The following is an 18,180-nucleotide window of genomic DNA, read 5'->3' as shown; positions in this document are numbered from 1 at the left end:
ATGGCGTACGTCGTGAAGATGGCTGTGGCTGTGGCAGCAATGCCGCTCCTCGGAGCGCTTGCTCGTCCGTCCTCTCCTTCAGTCTGTCTCAAGCGACAGAACGACACAAATTTGCTGCCGAGCTACGACTACATCGTTGTTGGCGCCGGTGCCAGTGGACTTACTGTTGCTAACCGCCTTTCGGAAGACCCTGGTAAGTGGCAGAACACTCTCAAGCGTCAATCAACGAATCAATAACTGACTTGGCATAGCCGTAACTGTTCTTGTTATCGAGGCTGGTGATCTGTGAGATTGCCCAAATGGACTAACAAAATTTTCATGTTCTGACGTATGACTTCTAGTGACGCGGGCGAGGATTACGTTAAGATCCCTGGATTAGCTGGCGGCGCCGTTGGAACCAAGTACGACTGGAACACGACCTACGCCGCAAACGACGCCCTTGGAGGCCGGTCTGTCTCGATTCCCCAGGGAAGAGTTGTTGGAGGTTCAACTAAGCTTAACCGCATGGTATTCGACCGGGGCTCAAAGTCTGATTACGATCGTTGGGAAAGCCTCGGAGCCACAGGATGGAACTGGGATTCTTTGCTTCCTTATTTCAAGAAGGTAAGTGCTTGTGTCCCCTAGTGAAAATCGTGAAGGTAAATCGTGTCGGTAATCTAACTCTATTTCACCCTACAGAACGAGAAGTTCACACCCCCGAAGGCCGACATCGTCTCTGAGTGGGGCGTCCAGGTTGATGATGCTGCTCACGGCACCGATGGGTTGATGCAGGTCACCTACTCGCCTTTTTTTTGGCCTACAACTAGTTACGTCTCTCCTACTCAAAACCATCGTAATCTCTAGGGACACGATCTAACCTCCTGAATAGAGTTCATGATCGACGCTGTTAAGGAGCTTGGGATCACCGTTGCGAAGGACCAGGCCAACGGTAGCCCGATTGGAGGTTACTTTTGCCCTCACAACCAGGACCCGACTTCCTCCACTCGTTCCTCCGCCAGAGAGGCTTACTACGATAACTTCACTGGACGCAAGAACCTCCACCTTCTCACCGGGCGCCAGGTTACCAAGGTTGTCACCAGCGGGTCAGGGGATGCCATTAAGGCTACGGGCGTTGAAGTGAGTTAAGGCTGCTCAGCCTTTCAAATGGAATCATCCAGCTAATGTTGTGTTCAGTTTGCCGCCAGCAAGGGAGCTCAGGCGCAGACTGCCACCGCTGCCAAGGAGGTCATCCTGGCTGCTGGAGCTCTGCACTCGCCCCAGATTCTTCAGGTTTCCGGCATTGGCGACCCGGCTCTGCACACCAGCATCAACGTCCCTACTGTTGTCGATCTCCCCGCCGTTGGCCAGAACCTCCACGACCACGTGATGTTGACTGTTGTCAACACCAGTATGAAATATCCAATCTGAGATTGTCCTGACGCCAGCTGACTTGAAAAAACTAGTTAACACCACTCTGCCCGTTGGCTCTCTGCTCCAAAGCAACGCCACCTTCGCCGCCGAAGCTAGAGCCCAGTACGACAGCCAGAAGAACGGCCCTCTCAGCTCTCCCACCGGCGACTTCCTCACTTTCCTCCCGCTGTCGACATACTCCAAGGCTGTCGATACCCTCAGCTCCGAGGCGTCCGCCCAGGATGGAACCACTTTCTTGCCTTCAGGCGCCCCCGCTGAGGTGGTCAAGGGATACCAGGCACAACAGAAGGTCCTCAACGAACGTCTCACCGCCACCGACTCTGCACTCCTCGAGTTGATTTGGGCCGATGGTGTTGTTGTTCTCGGTCTTCAGCACCCCTACTCCCGTGGCTCCCTCAAGGCTGCTTCCTCCAGCACTTTCGATGCTCCCACCGCCGACTCCGCGTTCCTGAAGAACCCCCTCGATGTTTCTTTCTTGGTCGAGGGTGTCAAGTTCGCTCGCACCATCGCCGGCACCGAAGCCGTCAAGCCCCTTCAGCCCTTCGAGGTCGTTCCTGGCGCTAACGTTACCACCGACGCTGCCATCACCGATTTCGTTCGCCAACAGAGTGGTACTTTGTTCCATCCCGTTGGTACCTGCAAGTTGGGCGCAAGAGAGGAGGGTGGTGTCGTTGATGCCAGCCTGAAGGTCTATGGCATCAGCGGACTCCGCGTTGTGGACGCCAGCATCATGCCTCTTGTTCCTGCCACTCACATTATGACTACAGTCTATGCTGTTGCTGAGAAGGTAAGCTCTACTTAACATCAATAAGCACTTCTTAGCCGTACCTGAGGTCGTTCGCTAACAATTCTGATTTTAGGCTGCCGACATCATCAAGGGCAAGACTGCATAGAGGGAATGACGATCATGAAGCACGCTTATTTTCAAGGGGCGGAATTCAGTTTACCCCGGCCCATATACATGCAACTCAAAATAGCATAGCAAGATTTAGCTCTTTTATGTCCGATACAAAACCACGGGTTTTATGAACCAGCCTCGATGTGATTTTCTTGAACGAACTTGTTGTTTCTCCTCTCAAGTCATGAATCTGGCTTGTGTGTTTCACCTCGCACTATCCGATGACGTTGAAACAACATGTAGATCTCGTTTACGATGACATGATTTCATTTCGAGAAGATGAGCTTAAATTCAACAAATATCTACGTAGCTTGATTTGTGGTGCACCTCCTGCGATGATTGCCGACATTAAAGCGCTGTATTCAACAAACTAAATAGGCTATAAGTATAGCTAAAAATCAAGATAACCATGTAGTTCTGAGCAAGCTTAGACGATGGACTTTGGGTCAGGCAAGAACGATGGAAGCATATTCTATACTTTAATCAACCAGAACGATTAAATCCAGTTCATTGACTCCTTGAGCAGGAGCATGTTAGTTGATATCGGCCCGCCTGACTTTCTTTATCGACTTGACAGACAATCGGCATCCCGCTACGAGAAGATCTTCGGCGCAATTAGCCCACCTCAAAGCGCTTATTCCATAACGTTCTTCAACTTTGAGCCAAGACCTGACCTGAAGAGGACAAGTGCCTTCGATCACAAGCTCTTCCGCAGACTCGGGGCGTTCTTCCTCGCTCTCTCTGATTCGCATTTTCTTCTGTTTGGCCTTACAATTTGAGGTGATCTCAGGCCATGGAACTTAGTGTAAGTCCTGTGTCCTCACTTGGCCGGGTTCGACCTACCATGCATATCTTGAGATCTCCAGTGCCTGAAACTTCGCTGATGACGAAAAAATGGCCATAGACTCGATGGGGTAGGCCATCAATGAATCCCTTGGGCAATGCTTCGGGGGCCTTCAAGATGCATCCCACATATTCAGGATTCAAGTCATTTTTTGGTTTGTTCTCGACTTTCACCCACTCCGAATTATGATCACTGCCCTTGTGTACGTTTGTGTTGGTAACCATAGCAGTAACATGTTGGCTCACGGATTGAGACGATGTTGTCGGTTGCGTTGTGCGATGCTCGTTCTTGGATAAAACGCCAAATCGATTAGATATCGGGATTATGTGTAGAGGTAGCATGGCTGACACAAACAAAGACTCTGTTTCAATATGGTGAAGCAAGTTATCGCTAATTGGCTGGCTACAATCTCAAATCGAGGTAGCAGTCGCGGTACGTGTCAATGTTCTAGTCTGGTCTAGATCAATGTGGTTTCGAAAACAGACTTTAAGAATATGTTGGGCGGAAAAAGTACCCGCGCGGCCTGGTGTGATTGTCTCCCAACCTTGGCGGCTTAGGCTACTTCCGTAACCCAGGGAATACGCAGGAAAGGTCTGGTGGCTATTGTCACTTGTGTATCTTATTGGACGGCGACAGGCCGTGGGCGGAAGACTGCATCACCTGATGCCAAACCGAGACGGCCAGTCTTTTGGTGCTCTAATCGGATGAGCGAGGTCAGAAGAAGCCAGAGTCTCGCTCAGTGTGGGTAAAACTTCTGTTTTCAAGATGTTGACTCCATCGAATTCTACTCTGGCACTATAAGAGAAGATAGAGAAAAAGAAAGTCTGAGAAGTCAAGCAAAAGAGAAGGCTGGCTGTGGTCGAGAAGATAGACATCGCATCTGTAGCGCCCCTTTACATGCTTCTCTCCCCCCTCCCCAAGTACATATCCGTGTTCGACCCGGACGCCTCACGATGATTCACACAATTGGCAAAACGGGCGTGCTAATCCAGTGCCATACTCTCACATGCCTACCTCTATATCGGGATATCTTGCTTTTTCGTAATAACGGCCTACGAGCTTGATTGATGTAGAGGAATGCAACTTGACCGCTGCATCACCCGCAGTACAGGCGTTTTACATGACAGAAGTCCAACCTTGAGAGCGGGATTATTGTCTCATCAAACCTAAAGAGTGAGTAACTTTCACAGAGGAGCTTTCAGTTCAAGCCTTGAATGCATGTAGCAGTCAATCAACGCAGCTAAATTGGCATTGACTATTTGTAGCGACGGACGATACTGGGGAGCACTACTCTTAATCTTGACGCGATGATCAAGGCTAGTCCAAAGATTTCATGCTAGTCGTTTCTGTTGAAGCATTCAGGGTTGAGTGGCCCGTAAGACGAATACCATCAACATCCTAGCAGCCAGAGCTCCGTTAGAAACTGCTTTTAGGTGCTGTCATGCGTTAAGACTAGTCTATCTACAAAAAATCACAGCATCTAAGCCAGGTTGCATTTTTGTTCCCTTCTAGACTTTGGGAGCGGGGTTGTGTATGTATTGATGGAGCTCCTGAGAAAAGCTTCCCCGAGGTCTATAGTCGCTGAGTAGCGATTGCGAAGTCGTATTCAACTCGGTATTCTTCGCGCCCAACGAGACCATGAACGCCGTGCTATGCAATTGATTGAAATCAGAGGGTGCCGCCAACATATTTGCAAGCTCAACTCCGTGAGACTACCAGTCCACTGCCCAGCCATTCTCCCCGAGGAACTCTTCACAGGCTTGTCTCAGGCCAAGATTAGGCCTCAACTCGGATGGCAGTAGGGGCTCGCGTGTGAGGGGATCGCTCGGGTGACGACGGAGATGCTCCATGATGGATGCCCTCTCGTAAGACTTTCCAGTCTTCGTCTGTGAGCGCGTTAGTAGGCAGCAAGCAAGCAGTAACTAGACTGACTCACAAGTACAGGATCGACCATAATGCCGAAGCTGATGTCATCGATGGCCCACTCCGGAACCTCACGTCTCTTCTCCTCGGCAGAGCGACTCTTCTCAAAGGTGCTTCTCAGTATCTCGATCTTTTGCTCCCATTCAGCCTCAATCTCTCTCTTTTCCCCGTCGTCCATTGCGTTCGTAAGGGCTTGTTCACGTTCTTTCTCCATCAGCTCAATGACTTCGTTTTCGAGGTGTCGTGCTTCCCGTGTTCGCCGCTTCTCCATCCAATCCCATCTATCCTTCTTCGCGCGCAACACCTGAGCGGTGATGGCCGCCAGTGACTTATCGCCGGTCTGTACGCAAAGCTGGTGGGCCTTTTGTGCATTCGTAAGGGCCGAATCGTAGTCCTTGAGGGCGAGCTGGGCTTGGGAGAGGTAGTAGTGGGCCTTGAGGTTGTCGGTTGTAAGTCCGAGACACGATTCACAGTCGGACACAACCGAATCCCATATCTCGAGCTTGAGGCGTGCCATTGCGCGGTTGGTGTATAGAGCGGGGTTCTTCGGGTCGGCAATGATGCTATAATAGACCAAGAATTAGCTTCTCAGTCGATATGATTGCCATGTCTAGCTGTCTGGAATACATAGCAGGTGGATCAGGCTGGGGCTGGCCCTGGATTCGTTAGGTGAAGCTTACGCCTTGGAATACAGGGCCTCCGCGCCAGCATAGTCGCCCTGCTGGAAGTGGCGATTGCCTTCTTCCTTGAGCTGTATTGACCTCGACATTATGCTGTTGTTCCCTTTGCAATGTGTAGTTGTGGTTCGGAGGGTACAGTCCCAGTCCAATATTGAAGGATTGGAACTAGCAAGCGGAGGAGACGGTTCAGCGGCGGGCTGGAAGAACAGGTATTCAGTCGTATTATAAAGATGCAGAGTAGACGCCGAATGCAACGGTGCAACCTTGGCGAGTCTCGCCGTCCAAGTAGAAATCAGCCCAAGAGATATCTGTCGAGGCTCAGAACACCGAGACAGAAGGCTGCGCAGAAGCCAAGGAGTGTGATCTTCAATGCGTACTGAGGCGTACGGACTGCAGTCGGGGAAATTGGTTCGGTGATGAGGAGACAGGTATTCGGCTCGGTCAATGGTGTGGAGGAGAAGCCGTTGGGCACACCGGCTGCTGCAGCTCAGCCTCGGGGCGTCAATATGGTGTGCCAGTCGAAGATTCACTTCCGACGCTGCTGCTGCTGCTGCAGTACTTGGTGGCTGCTGTCACCACTCCAGTGGACGTTGAACGCGGGACCCCCGCCAACCCGCGCCGATGGGTTGGACGTGGATTCCAAGGGTCGCTTTCTCCGCCGACCCCACCTTCGCCCGGTACTTGCGGCTGTCATTACCTTCTCGAATCTTCCGCTTAGAAATGGGTGGCTGAGCCTCGGCCGATGCTCGTCCGACCACGTGATGTGGCTTAACACTAACTTCGACGGCCGGAAGTGGGTATGCCCCTCCACGGGTGCGGAACGGGCTTCGGGAATCTTCAATCGGGACATGAGTAAACATTCCTTGCTTCTACCTATCGAGACACCAGTGATGTTTCAACCTCTATCAGTCCCAAATCCCCACATACTTTCTATTCAGAGGCGCATCAACCTAATCTCTCCAATGCGCAACGTGATTAAGTGCAAAAAGCCTATGGGCTGGAGGTACGAAGCCCAAGTTTGAGACGCACAACCTCAAGTTCCCTGGCAGTCATTCCTGGTCATCAAACTCAAGGTGAAGTGGCCAACGGAAAGAACCTAGTCCTTCCTTAATGCTCTTGATCTCCCCATCTTTGATGAATAACATGAAGAACAGCCACAGTCCTCTGGCAATTGTCACAGCAGCAACAACAATAGCTATCACTTGGCCGGTAGACACTGTTTGGCCGTCTTTCTGTTCGAATATCTTATTCGGGCCTCCAATCGTGATTTCTGCGGCGGCCATAGAAGCAACCATCAAGACCCCATAGACGATGTACATGAGCGATATGGTCGTGGGGTACGGGTCGAACCTCATGTCCTCTGAGTGTCCTCTAAGCCAACGTCGTATCTTTCCACTCCAATTCCGGCCCTGGGCATCGCGTCTTCCCAATGATGGATGAGTTATACCTTCCAGAGGATCATTACTCTTCTCGGCTTCGTGAAAAATTTGCGTATTAATCAGCGCATGGAAGCTGCTTTGGATGTAGACGACGAGTCGGAAGCTGTAATACAGCCAGAAAGCCGTCGCTTCATATCTGTACGTCGTCTCGCCCGTCTCGTAAGGAAAGTTCCGGAGTCTGCCCCACCAGAAAACCTGAAGGAGTTCGCATTTGTTGGCGTCCAAGGCTAGTTCTTCGTCGCTTTGATGATGGGTGTATTTCTCGACTAGGATTGGTATGAGCACCATGCTCACCGTTTGGCAGAAGATTACAATGACGACTTGCCACCTGGCTGCGAGAGTTTGTTTGGTGATGAGAAGGATCGACAGTGCACTGTTTTGAGAATCGAGAATCATGGCGCCTAGGATCGCACTTGCGGAGGTGAGAATTTTCCGGCCCTTTGCATCTCCTTCATCTCCTTTGAATTGTACCAGTTGAACAATAAGTGCCACAGCCAAGGAAAAGTGTGTGATGATGAGACCAGCACCGATTTCCTTAGCACCTGTGACCTTGGAGTGAAACGTTCCAGCCAAGGCAATGAAGAAGACGACAAACTCTTGCGCCCAAATAGCGATGCGTATGCCGTACCCTCCTATGTCTGCATCAATCTCAGCTAAAGCTTTGCTGTTGCATGAGGTGTTTGCCGTCTCGTTGGCGAACACATCTCCGTGTATATCCTTGTGAATTTGAAAGATGTTCGGGATCAGTATGAGCCCCAAAGTGCCGATGAATACCGGCGCGATCAAATACTGGAAGAGAACAAGCCATTTCTGGGTCATCTTCTTAGGAAAGAAGAGATGTAAAAAGGATTCTGTGACGAAATAGACGGTTTGGAAGGTGAGAAATATAGCCAGAATGGCCACTGTACCTGGCGTTGCGATACGCATCGTGTCGGTAGTGCTTAGAAGCAAGTATGCAGAGTTGTCGTACTTCAGTTTTAAATGTCCACTTTCCCAGAAATCTCGGCCACTGAAGTTCGATAAATATCTGAGGGAATTGCCCCCAAATTGCGGCTTAGAGCCTTACCGCAAAGCGCAAGGGAGGATTTGGAGAGATGCAGCTGACACACCCTCACGGATGGTCAACCCTACTTTTGGCAGTTGTAAAGTGAGACTTGTGTAAGGCAGACCAATTGGACCATTTGCCACAATTCAGAAGGATACACCGGTGAGACAAAAGTGCCACCCTGAGGACAGATTTTGTTGTCTGGGTGTAGCCTCGCAAGACTCATGCCACTGCCTCACTCTCCGTCTGCCTGCATGGCATCGGGAATTGACAAAACTCGGCTGTTTGGTTTTCATTCTTAAAAGGCCCCTGTTGAAAATTTAGAAAACCTAGCTCATGGTAAACACAAGAATAATACAAATAGAGAAGTGATCTCAATAGCTTTGAATGTCCTTAGAAGTTAGACTGTGACAAAGACCGATGACAATCGAGCCCTTCATTAAGTTGGAGAAAGTAGAAGACTGCAAGGCTAAAGTGCGTAGGAGCTCTAGATGATACTTAATCTTAGACTGTCATATCGTCTTTGTCTTTACCAAAGTCTTGCATTGACCGTCCATTCTAGATAAACACTTAGGGAATAGGAGCTTTGATAGTCTGTCTTATGGAACTTTAGCATCTGCTAGCAAAGTAGTCCGATCTTCAGCACTAAAGTTCCATTTTTTATATGACACAACCTAATCACTCAGTCAAAGCCAAAGGTACTCCCACACCATTGGATCCCTTCGAATTTGAATGCATGAGTTGCTTCGAGGCTAGGCTCAAACTCTTAATGAGTTGTGATGACTACTGACCCCCGATTGACTATATCTATTAGTCCTCCTGGTTGGCAACACTGCATAGCACCAATATAGGTTAAGCTCTACACTTGACGACTTATTTTGATCTGACAATTGAGGCTGGCATGGGTGATGTGGACCAACGACCTCACAACTATCATCTGCCACACTGAATACTGGTGCTTGAGTAGGCGATTGTCTTGGAGTAGTATCCCGGGGTCGGGGAGTCAAGCACTTTTGGTAGACTAAACTCTCAGGAAGAGAAGTTATCTGACCAACCTGCGAGTTGAATTCCGTACAAAAGGCAAGAGACCTCGGACCGCTCCAGGTCGAATTATAGAATTATGTTGCAATCGACAGCATTGTCCAGTGGGCAATATCACAACGGCTGAAATTGAAGCCCGTCTGGGCTCCGCCACCCATACTAGCTCAGCAAAGGCTTCAGAGTCACGATAAGTCATTCTCGGAGATTCCTGGTTCAGTTGATGTGATCTGTCATAGCGCTGAGCTGTCACGGCCCAAAAGAACCTGGTCCCCGAGTAAGTCTATGTCTTGACTTTTTAGAGTTGGACCCCTAGATATTACTTACGAGATCGAGTCCCTGCGTCCTGTGGGATAAACGCCTTATGCTAGCCTTCGATGGAATCTTCCACCTGTCAAAATCTCCTTAGTAGCCCACCGGGTCATTGACAGCTGCATGGCCATAGGGCCGTCCCGCCCGGGTCCCACATCCGTGATTATAGCCGATGGGATATCTCGACCCTGCATCGAAAGAGTTGATACATCACTTTGACAACGCGTCTTCTCTCGTTTCCTACTGTTTGATGGCGTGTGTAGACATTCTTCATCTCCACCAAGGGTCAAAGACCTTTTGGTCTTTGTCATTCTCCTAAGGCGATGGTGCATTTCTGACTGTCTGAGATAACACCCTTCACATTGTATCCCATCAATTTGAGCGAGAATTTACTGATCAAGTCGTACGATAGTCTGGATGTGATCATGTTGGCCAGTGGCTGCGTCTTGGCGGCATCTCAAGTTCCATCAGGCAGTTGACGAGGCCGACATTCCGTTCGAGGTGTCAAGGTCGTGAGGGGGCGCTTTCAAACCTCATTATCGGAACGACTGAATCTAGCAAGAACACGAGTCATTGTTGCGGAGGCCTACTCTCTGGTGCTCCATGAAGTGTGTCTGGATACTGATCTCGTACTGTCGTGGAGAGTCAGACTGAGCCTCACGCTGCCTTTGTGAAATCTATAAAGACGGACTCTTTCCATCCTAAGTCGAGAAGTTTCAGACATCAACACATCATCCTCTCATCTCACAATCCAAACAACCTTCAACAACTCAACACCAATTCTCCAATCAAGGAACCCCATCCAAACCATCAGTAAGCGGTTTCCTCTCATCATCCAAAAGCCCCAAAAACTAACTTGAGCACAGAAATGAAGACCTCCGCCATCATCGCCGTCGCCGCCCAGGCCGCCGCCGTCTTTGCCAACTGCAGCGTCCAGGTCCTCGACGCCAACAACTTTCAGATCGGCACCGCCTGCATCCCCAAGGGTGGCCAGGGCTCCATCCGCTACAACGGCGGCAACTACTTCATCACCGCCACCTCCAGCTGCGGCCTTGGCTTCATCAGCACCCAGACTCACCCTGCTGGCTGGCAGCTCAAGCTCCTCGGCAACTGCTAAGTTGCATATACCGAGTTACACAACAGGTAGTGCCGGGCTATGGCTTGGGGACGAATTTGGCACAGCTTTGATGGCTAAGGGATAAGCCAACGATTGGCGAGAAAAAGGGGAGGTTTAACAGAGAGTGGCAACACGAAGGATAGATAGTCCTTACTTGGGTAGACTACGACTCTCAATGCTCATCGAATTACCTGCCAGTATCTGCTTCTTCTTCCTTGAACACAAGTGAACATGTGTGGGTGAATGTGGGTCGAAAACCAACATCATTGGGGGTATTAAAAGTGAAACAGTGTCCTGACCGTTCTACGTGCTATGCATGAAGGACAATGTGACCATATGAGTAGTGAAGTAGGCTCAGTCGGTTTGACATTCACCAGTACGATTATGAGAACTACATGCCATAATTCCTCTTTTGAAGGTATCTTGCTGCTCCTGATATGCCAAGGACTCAACATGTTAACGCTTCTTCTTTGCGTCTCTGGATTTAGTGGAGTTGTCTAACAAATCCCTTCCCAATTTCATATTACCTAGTGTCTTGATAAATCGACTTTGCCTTCAAGCGAGGTAACATGTACCTAGGATTTTGCCGACCCTGGGCGAGAAGTCATATTCAGAAGCTCTGAGATGTTCACTATGTCTGAAACTATTCCTTTGGTTGTGTATCAAATTAAGGTAGGTATCACGAAACGGCAAAAGTTAGTTGATGAGGAACAATTGATTCCATATTCTTTCTCCCATTCGTTTCTATTACACCCTTCATTCCTAGAGAATTTCGAACAAGAGAGAAAAGAAATTGAAAACAGAGCGAATAAATTCAGAGAACAGCTGAGAATGGATGTACTGTCATTGTTCCTCAATTCCTTGATGGGTTATCGTCTTGCGAGGTTGGCATGTAATAGTCATTGGCTGGGGTCAGACCCCCCGAGAGTTGAAACCTCTGACATCTACACCATTCTTCAGGCGCTCTTTCTAGTGTTGACTTGATTCATGGAGAGGAGCCTCAAGCTGTGCGAATGAATCATTTCTCTAGACTAAGTCTTCTTCCGGTATCTTATTTGCCATGCCACTGAGCCGTAGATTTTTGAGGTGTTGTCACGTATTTTTAAAGTGCCGGGAGGTGGCTTAGTGTGTGGCTTGCATCCCGCCTGAACAACCCCGCAAAACCCCGCAAGTTTCCAAAGCATTTGAAGATGGTTATCGCTAGATAAGATGGGATCGGAAGAAACCTGGAGAGACACCGGATGAGACGCTCTAAGAGGGGAAGTCCCGGTAGGCCGGCGCTGACTCGGTCAAGAGAGGGGTTGAACGGAAACCCATCGGGCTTGGTATCACGGGAAGTATGGCAGAGGAAGTGCAAGGCGGGGGACGGTCGTACGATCGTGCTCACAATAAGGATTCTGTTTCCTGACATCGGGACCAACCGCCGTCTGAGATGGAATGGGTCTGAACATGGAGAATAGGCGACGAACGGCTGCAAGCTGAAGCTGAATCGAGGGGTAAAGTCGAGACCGACAAGGTCAGAGTAGGTGGGTGTTACAACAGGTCGGCGACTTCAGATGAGAAGACCAATGAAACCCTCCTCCCAAGGCGACGGGCCTCTTTTGGTTGTAAGGTTACAGTTTTGCTTTTGTTGCTGCGAACAAGAGAGCGTATCTTCACTCTGACGTCGCCTTGATGCTACAGTACCTGATATTCCGTACCAAAACTTGACCCAAGGGGCCAAGCATAGCGAGGGTAGTACACCTCGTGACGCTTGGCGAACGAGGTTACACCAGGCGCTGCGGTAGGAGAAAGGCTTTGCAGGTGTGCCGACTACGAATACGTTATAAGGACCTCAAGGTGAGAGGCAGCGCACCGTCCAAGACTAGGTAGCAGCGTCAAGGATTCCCGGAGCAAACATAGCGCGCCGCAAGCGATCTGTCATTCATGTTGACAAGCTGAGCTATCTCGGGGCGAGCGAACGGGTTCCTAAGGGGCACCCGATTAACCGAGTACCAATGTGTGCCAACCAAGGAGACCAGGTGCAAAGTGCAGAAATGTGGCTGCACGTGGAAATCCTGCGCAGCTGTGCCGCTGCGTAGTCTGCGTCTCTCCTGGCGTTTCGGTTCCAGATCTGCGTGACGCTGATGAGCCTTACCCAGGCCCCAGCGAATAGGACGGGGTCTGAATCAAACGGGCTTTGAATTATCAGATCATGTACAAACAGCAAGGAGCAGGCACCGAAGCATCTAAGTTCATGGTTTGTGATTTGTGTGGGGAAAGCTTTTCGACAAGAAAAACTAACGGTTTTGGAGGGAAAGGAATCAGGCTTTCGAGTGACAGATAGCGCCGGATGCTTTCGAGAAGCAAGCTTCCCATAGGTACCTACTGTGTAGATCCGGGGTGATGCTACCCAAGACGACCAAGACGCCAAGTTTGTCCAGTCAACTAAGTACTTCGTACGGATATGTCACGGCATCTTTCGGATAGAAGAAGATTGGGGATGTAGACAGACCCGAGGACTGAGAGAAATGACTGACGGATGGAAAGAGGTGAAGATTATTGACCTCGGATAAGATAAGATAAGCGGCGGATGTGAGTGGACGAAGGAAACGCCGGCCCTCGAGGAGGTCTTCATTCCTGCCCCGACTTTTCCAAGAAGCCGAGACCCCCCACAAGGTCGGCGTTGGTCGGTACATGTGGATACGTAGCTCTCTTCCCCTCACGCCGGGACAGGACCCGAGGGGAAAAGTCTCGAGACTCTGTACCCAAGTCTCGAAATGGACCTATGGCGCGCCGGTAATTACTCACAAGTGGACCCAAGCCCGTGCACGCCAGTCGGTCGCAAGGTCCAACTTCCGGATTCCGGGATTGGCCGAACGGGGGAAAGGGCAGTCCTGCGGCTCGACCTTACTATGTAGAGACTACAGACTGTAAGACTCGAATGCGTGAGTGTTCCCCCTTCACTCATGTGCCTCTCATCTGCCATCACCATTCCTTTTCCAGCCGACCCTTCCACTCGCCCCCTGGCTCTCCCACCCCTCCCACCCACATCCAGTTTGGCGGGCCACAAGTGAGTCGACGTCAGGATTTATCTCACACAAACCTGCATCTGATGCCTACTCGACCACCCTCCCCCACTGCGACTTGACTCGACAGCCAGAGCCAGAGACCAGGGCACACGCGAAGCACTCCGACGCACGCCGCTTTCTTCCCGACATACAGCACCATCCCGCAGCGAAGACTCAGTCAGCCAACTTCCCCATCCCATCCATCCCGCCCGTATCGCGCCTGTGCTGCAAGCCTGCACCTCTACGCCGATCACTCATCCGAGTCCACCCCAAGGCGCTTCCGCGATCGAAATACCGCGCGCAGGATCGAGACTGCCTCTTCACCCCGCCAAACACCATATATCACCCACGATAACGACCCTTCTGTTACCGTCACCCCTCGTTTCCCTGAGCGACGTTTCCACATACACACTGACGAGCCCACAAACAACGGAATCCCGATTTTGAGTGCCCCTCTCGCCTCGCTGCGGCTCCTCATTTCTCTTCCCCGTGCGAAACCGTGTTGCAGCGCAAGCTTGGACGTCTTGCCCCAGGATCGACCCGGCTCGGGCACGGATGACAGCATAAACCCCAGCAACCTAGAAGAATATCATACCGGAGAATAGGGGTCCCCAACCGAAGCGCTTGCTTCTTACCCTTTCGTCGGCGGAACCTCCCCGTTACGTCTTACGTCAAAACACGGCAATCTCCTCACTCTTCTGCAACGACACACGCACGACCGGGTGCGGCTTCGATCTGCATACTACGAATACAACCACAGTACGGCAAAGGCGACCGATGACATCGCGGTCCGACGCATCCACGATGCCTTCTCAACGACCTTTCTTCCTCTCCACCTTCTTCAACTCCTTTAGACAACAGTCTCCTTCGGCGACGGCGCTATCATCGCAGCAACCGAATAAGCATACCACGCAAACATCATCGTCATCGTATGCCACACAGTCCGCTGCTTCAGCGCCACGAGCCATTTCCTCGAATACGTCAACAAGTAGCGGCGGAAATAACGCCAACGCCAACTCGACGACCCGTTCGACATCGGGAGTCGTGAATCAATACCCACTTCACTCCCCGCGGGGTGGCATCCCCATTCCCGGTAGCGCCAACCGACGGCGCGGAAGCGACAGCAGCAGTGAAGGATTCCGCGATGTATTAGGTGCCGATAAATGGTACATCGGAGGGCGGACCGCTGGCGGCGAGGAAAAGTTCTTCAAGCTGGGCGTTGTCAGGAGGGTGCGCAGTAACGACGGCCTGAGTCTGGATCGACTGAGTTTATAGAAGTGAAGGACGGCGGCGACGGCGACGATGATGACGACGGATGACGGCGAAACGGGTGATCCTAAGAATGATCAGACATGAAGGCTTTTAAACATGAAATGGGTATATAGGCGGAACTTGGGAAATCGGCATCATCAATGAGCCCCCTTTAACGATACATTGATGGGAACATATCGAACAAATCCTCAGAATCATGAGGTCATTGGCGTCTTGGAAGGATTATGATCTTTCTTTTCTGAAACAAATAGCAACCTGAAAAAGGCTTAGAGCACACGTGAGAGTGCAAGAGAAAAGCATCAAGTTGAGCAAAACAAATGGACAGGTCACTTTCTACATTCCTTCTACCTCGGTTCTTGTCCACAAAACTGTATTGACTAGCCTCGAGGAGGTGATTCTTTTACGCAGGGCAGTGATCCATCTACCACATGAACCGCTGCATCCGACCATTTTCCAATACCCTGCCATCCTCTGCCCTCCATAGGTATGGCTTGGCGAGGAATATGTACATGGTGATCAAGTTGACAAGCACGAACCAGAGAGTCTCTAGCACAAGTCGCACGTCAAACTTCTTTCCGAACCTGACCAACGAGCCTAGGATGGGCAACTTCTCGGCCTTTGAGAGGACCGGATGTGTGGCAGCGTGGTCGTGGAGTCTCCACGCCGGGACGAGAATGCGCCAGAAGACCCAGGGGAGGATGAAGTAGCGCGGCTCGACGAGGGGCGCCGTCATTAGCGAGAGGGTCGTCGCGAGGAGGAGGAGGATTGCGGTCGATGAGGCGGTGGGCTCTGTGGTGTAGGATGTCTGGTCTGCGAGGGTGATGATGGCGTAGGGGTTGTGGCAGTCCTTGGGTTCTTTTCCTTCTGCGGCAGTGACGGCCTCGGAGTCGTCCAGAGGCTCTGTTGCAGAGGGCTTTTCTTCGCGGTAGGGGCTTGTGGTGCTAAAGGGGTTATTCTGCCATGGTCCGGGACGGAGCGCGGTGTACCGCCCTGAGCAATCTGCGGTGTGGTCCGAGAGGAAGCCGCCTTGGCCGCAGCCGGCGAGTGCGTCCCAGCATAACCACCGGGCGAGGGTGTAGGGGATGATGAGGTAGTAGCGGAACAGGCCCGGGCGGCGGATGGTGTAGCGGAAGATGTAGAACATGTAGTGTCTGTTATCTGCGAGGGTGAAGGGGTGAATGATGGTGTTGAATCTGACGACGAGCAGGGTCAGAAGGAGGAGGGCGGGCGTTAGGAGGAGGTGGTAGAGTTTGGAACCGATGACTTTCTGGAGGGTGATGAGGATGAGGGAGGTTGAGGGGGTGGTTGCTGAATTGAGTTGCTCGGTAGAGTCTTGAGTTTGGAGTTTCTGTTTCTTTGAAGAGCTGCATTGAGCAGGTCCGCTAAGATCGTGCTTGCGGCCGTGTGTGCTGCTATCGGAGTCTGCGCCCTTGACTGTGCTCGTCTTGAAGGTGGTACGGTAGAGACCGTGAGCGAAACGGAGGACCCCGATAGCGGAAGGTGGGAAGAGGGGGAAAGAAAAGAATGCGAAGAGAGGCCAGATGTAGAGCATTTGGGCGAGGTGGATTGTCGCGACATGGTTGGATTTATCGCCTGGCGACATGTTAGTCCTTGTATTCACTAGAGTTTTATGAAGAAAACACACCGAGCACGACGCCGCCGTTCCAGGCAACGAAGCCGGCGAAGAGGGCCATGATGGTAATGTGCGGATAGACCTTCTTTAGTATGCGAAGAGGATTAGCCAGAGCCGCGATGCCGATGCTCAGCGCGGAGAAGAATAAGTCTGGTCTTGTCAGTAGAATTCCTTCCAGCTGTGTTTCAGTAGACTCACCATCTGGCCACGCAGTGTTGAGAGGCGGATCATGGACATCCCCAACAGAGTATCTCCACCCGTAGAACTTCACAACCTCGCCGAGTGTCGTCATGCTGGGCTTAGCCACCGGATCAGGACGGAGGGCCTTGACAGCGGCGACAGCCTCCAAGCCGCCCATGTACACGACAACCCAAAAGACATTGGTCTGTCTCATGACAAGAGTCAAGACGCCGAGGACGATAGTGATCCAGTCACTCAAGAAAGAACTGCGCTCCTCACGGACGCGGTGGAGGTGGTGATAGTAGGCAATAAGGACTGACAGAGTCGAGACGACGTCGGTGTAGTACAGACCCGAGAAGAAGAAGAGAACAGGAAAGAGGGCAACGTTCCAGCCCAGGTGAATCGAGTGGAAGGAGAGCACTGCTGGGGGTGCTGGGGACTTGGCGTCGGGGCGGCGAGTCTCGAGGAGATGGCGGCAGTGAGTTGCGAGGATGCCGACGCCGAGAATGGCGATGATGTTGACGCCACGGAGATCGAGGACGGAGCAGTCGGGTCTCATCATCGCCTTAAGGTAGTATTTGGATAGAATGTACCTGGAGATTTGTTAGCTGGGTGTGGTGATGGGTCCAATGAGAATGGCGGCTTACAAGCCGGGAGGAGTGGTAATCTTGTCATCCCACTCGTCCCATCTTCCTTGACAGAACTTCTGGGCTTGAGGAATATGAAAGATCTCATCCTATTTTTTGTTAGTATGGTGGAATGTTATCGATCTTATATATGGAAACTGAGCTCACCAGGTATGGCTTGTCGACTTGGGCCATGACATTGCTGCACCAGATCCAGCCGAGGATGAAGATGATGATGTACGACACGCGCATGAGCACATCGTAAATCTTGTTTGTCTTGGGCCCCGAGGGGTCGGGATTGGGCATTTTGGGGGTGATGACCCATAGTAGAGAGTAGAGAACGACGACGGACAGGATGTTGAGTCCGTCAACGAAGGCTTCGACGGCCTTCATCTTCAATGTGAGCTGCCCAGAGGGCAGACGAGATTGAGGTGGCTGGCTGTGGGGTTATGTTGGTTCCGTTGGATGTAATCACTCAAGGTGTGGAAAGAGGCCAAGAAGGAATTGAACTGAAATGAGTGTCAGAAAACAAGGTGAATGTGGCTTCGCCTGGGGATACAATGAGTGTTGGGAGCAGTAGCAAATGATCTCTTACACAGACAAGTGAGGTGGAAGAAAGTGAACAGTTCATCATTTGGCGAAGATGCAGCAATTACGCGTCTTCGCACTGTTTGCGCACGGCCTTTCACTTAAGCTAGTCGCTGAAGAAAGGG

The 18,180-nt window shown here is 51.2% G+C and overlaps 8 protein-coding genes across 8 annotated transcripts; 4 read left to right on the top strand and 4 right to left on the bottom strand.

Annotated features, from left to right (window-relative positions):
• CPAR01_04251 (GMC oxidoreductase) lies at positions 1–2,303 on the top strand (the record flags this gene model as incomplete). The annotated part of the gene is made up of 8 exons (XM_060488532.1): positions 1–193; positions 252–285; positions 342–603; positions 679–805; positions 869–1,116; positions 1,174–1,387; positions 1,443–2,197; positions 2,271–2,303. 8 exons carry the CDS (start codon positions 1–3, stop codon positions 2,301–2,303), a joined length of 1,866 nt encoding a protein of 621 aa, XP_060352738.1.
• A 538-nt stretch (positions 2,304–2,841) lies between these two features.
• On the bottom strand, positions 2,842–3,493 carry CPAR01_04250 (uncharacterized protein; the record flags this gene model as incomplete). Its single annotated transcript, XM_060488531.1, has 2 exons — positions 2,842–3,093; positions 3,152–3,493. 2 exons carry the CDS (start codon positions 3,491–3,493, stop codon positions 2,842–2,844), a joined length of 594 nt encoding a protein of 197 aa, XP_060352737.1.
• A 1,371-nt stretch (positions 3,494–4,864) lies between these two features.
• CPAR01_04249 (U-box domain-containing protein) lies at positions 4,865–5,844 on the bottom strand (the record flags this gene model as incomplete). The annotated part of the gene is made up of 3 exons (XM_060488530.1): positions 4,865–5,038; positions 5,089–5,638; positions 5,756–5,844. 3 exons carry the CDS (start codon positions 5,842–5,844, stop codon positions 4,865–4,867), a joined length of 813 nt encoding a protein of 270 aa, XP_060352736.1.
• Positions 5,845–6,059: 215 nt separating this feature from the next.
• On the top strand, positions 6,060–6,473 carry CPAR01_04248 (uncharacterized protein; the record flags this gene model as incomplete). The annotated part of the gene is made up of 1 exon (XM_060488529.1): positions 6,060–6,473. A coding segment is annotated over one exon (414 nt), but the record flags the coding sequence as incomplete, so codon positions are not given.
• Positions 6,474–6,804: 331 nt separating this feature from the next.
• On the bottom strand, positions 6,805–8,121 carry CPAR01_04247 (uncharacterized protein; the record flags this gene model as incomplete). The annotated part of the gene is made up of 1 exon (XM_060488528.1): positions 6,805–8,121. The coding sequence occupies one exon, from the start codon at positions 8,119–8,121 to the stop codon at positions 6,805–6,807; it is 1,317 nt and encodes a 438-aa protein (XP_060352734.1).
• A 2,336-nt stretch (positions 8,122–10,457) lies between these two features.
• Positions 10,458–10,706, top strand: CPAR01_04246 (uncharacterized protein; the record flags this gene model as incomplete). The annotated part of the gene is made up of 1 exon (XM_060488527.1): positions 10,458–10,706. The coding sequence occupies one exon, from the start codon at positions 10,458–10,460 to the stop codon at positions 10,704–10,706; it is 249 nt and encodes an 82-aa protein (XP_060352733.1).
• Positions 10,707–13,654: 2,948 nt separating this feature from the next.
• Positions 13,655–15,031, top strand: CPAR01_04245 (uncharacterized protein; the record flags this gene model as incomplete). The annotated part of the gene is made up of 3 exons (XM_060488526.1): positions 13,655–13,758; positions 13,845–14,245; positions 14,517–15,031. 3 exons carry the CDS (start codon positions 13,655–13,657, stop codon positions 15,029–15,031), a joined length of 1,020 nt encoding a protein of 339 aa, XP_060352732.1.
• A 418-nt stretch (positions 15,032–15,449) lies between these two features.
• On the bottom strand, positions 15,450–17,860 carry CPAR01_04244 (DIE2/ALG10 family protein; the record flags this gene model as incomplete). Its single annotated transcript, XM_060488525.1, has 5 exons — positions 15,450–16,621; positions 16,674–16,811; positions 16,860–17,434; positions 17,489–17,577; positions 17,636–17,860. The coding sequence occupies 5 exons, from the start codon at positions 17,858–17,860 to the stop codon at positions 15,450–15,452; spliced, it is 2,199 nt and encodes a 732-aa protein (XP_060352731.1).
• Between the last annotated feature and the right edge of the window lie 320 nt (positions 17,861–18,180).

Source organism: Colletotrichum paranaense (genome assembly GCF_030867605.1).
Source record: "Colletotrichum paranaense strain IMI 384185 chromosome Unknown Scaffold_3.1, whole genome shotgun sequence".
In the NCBI taxonomy this organism is placed as follows: domain Eukaryota; kingdom Fungi; phylum Ascomycota; class Sordariomycetes; order Glomerellales; family Glomerellaceae; genus Colletotrichum; species Colletotrichum paranaense.
The sequence above is the reverse complement of the archived record's forward strand: the minus strand, read 5'-3'. Positions and strand labels throughout refer to the sequence as shown.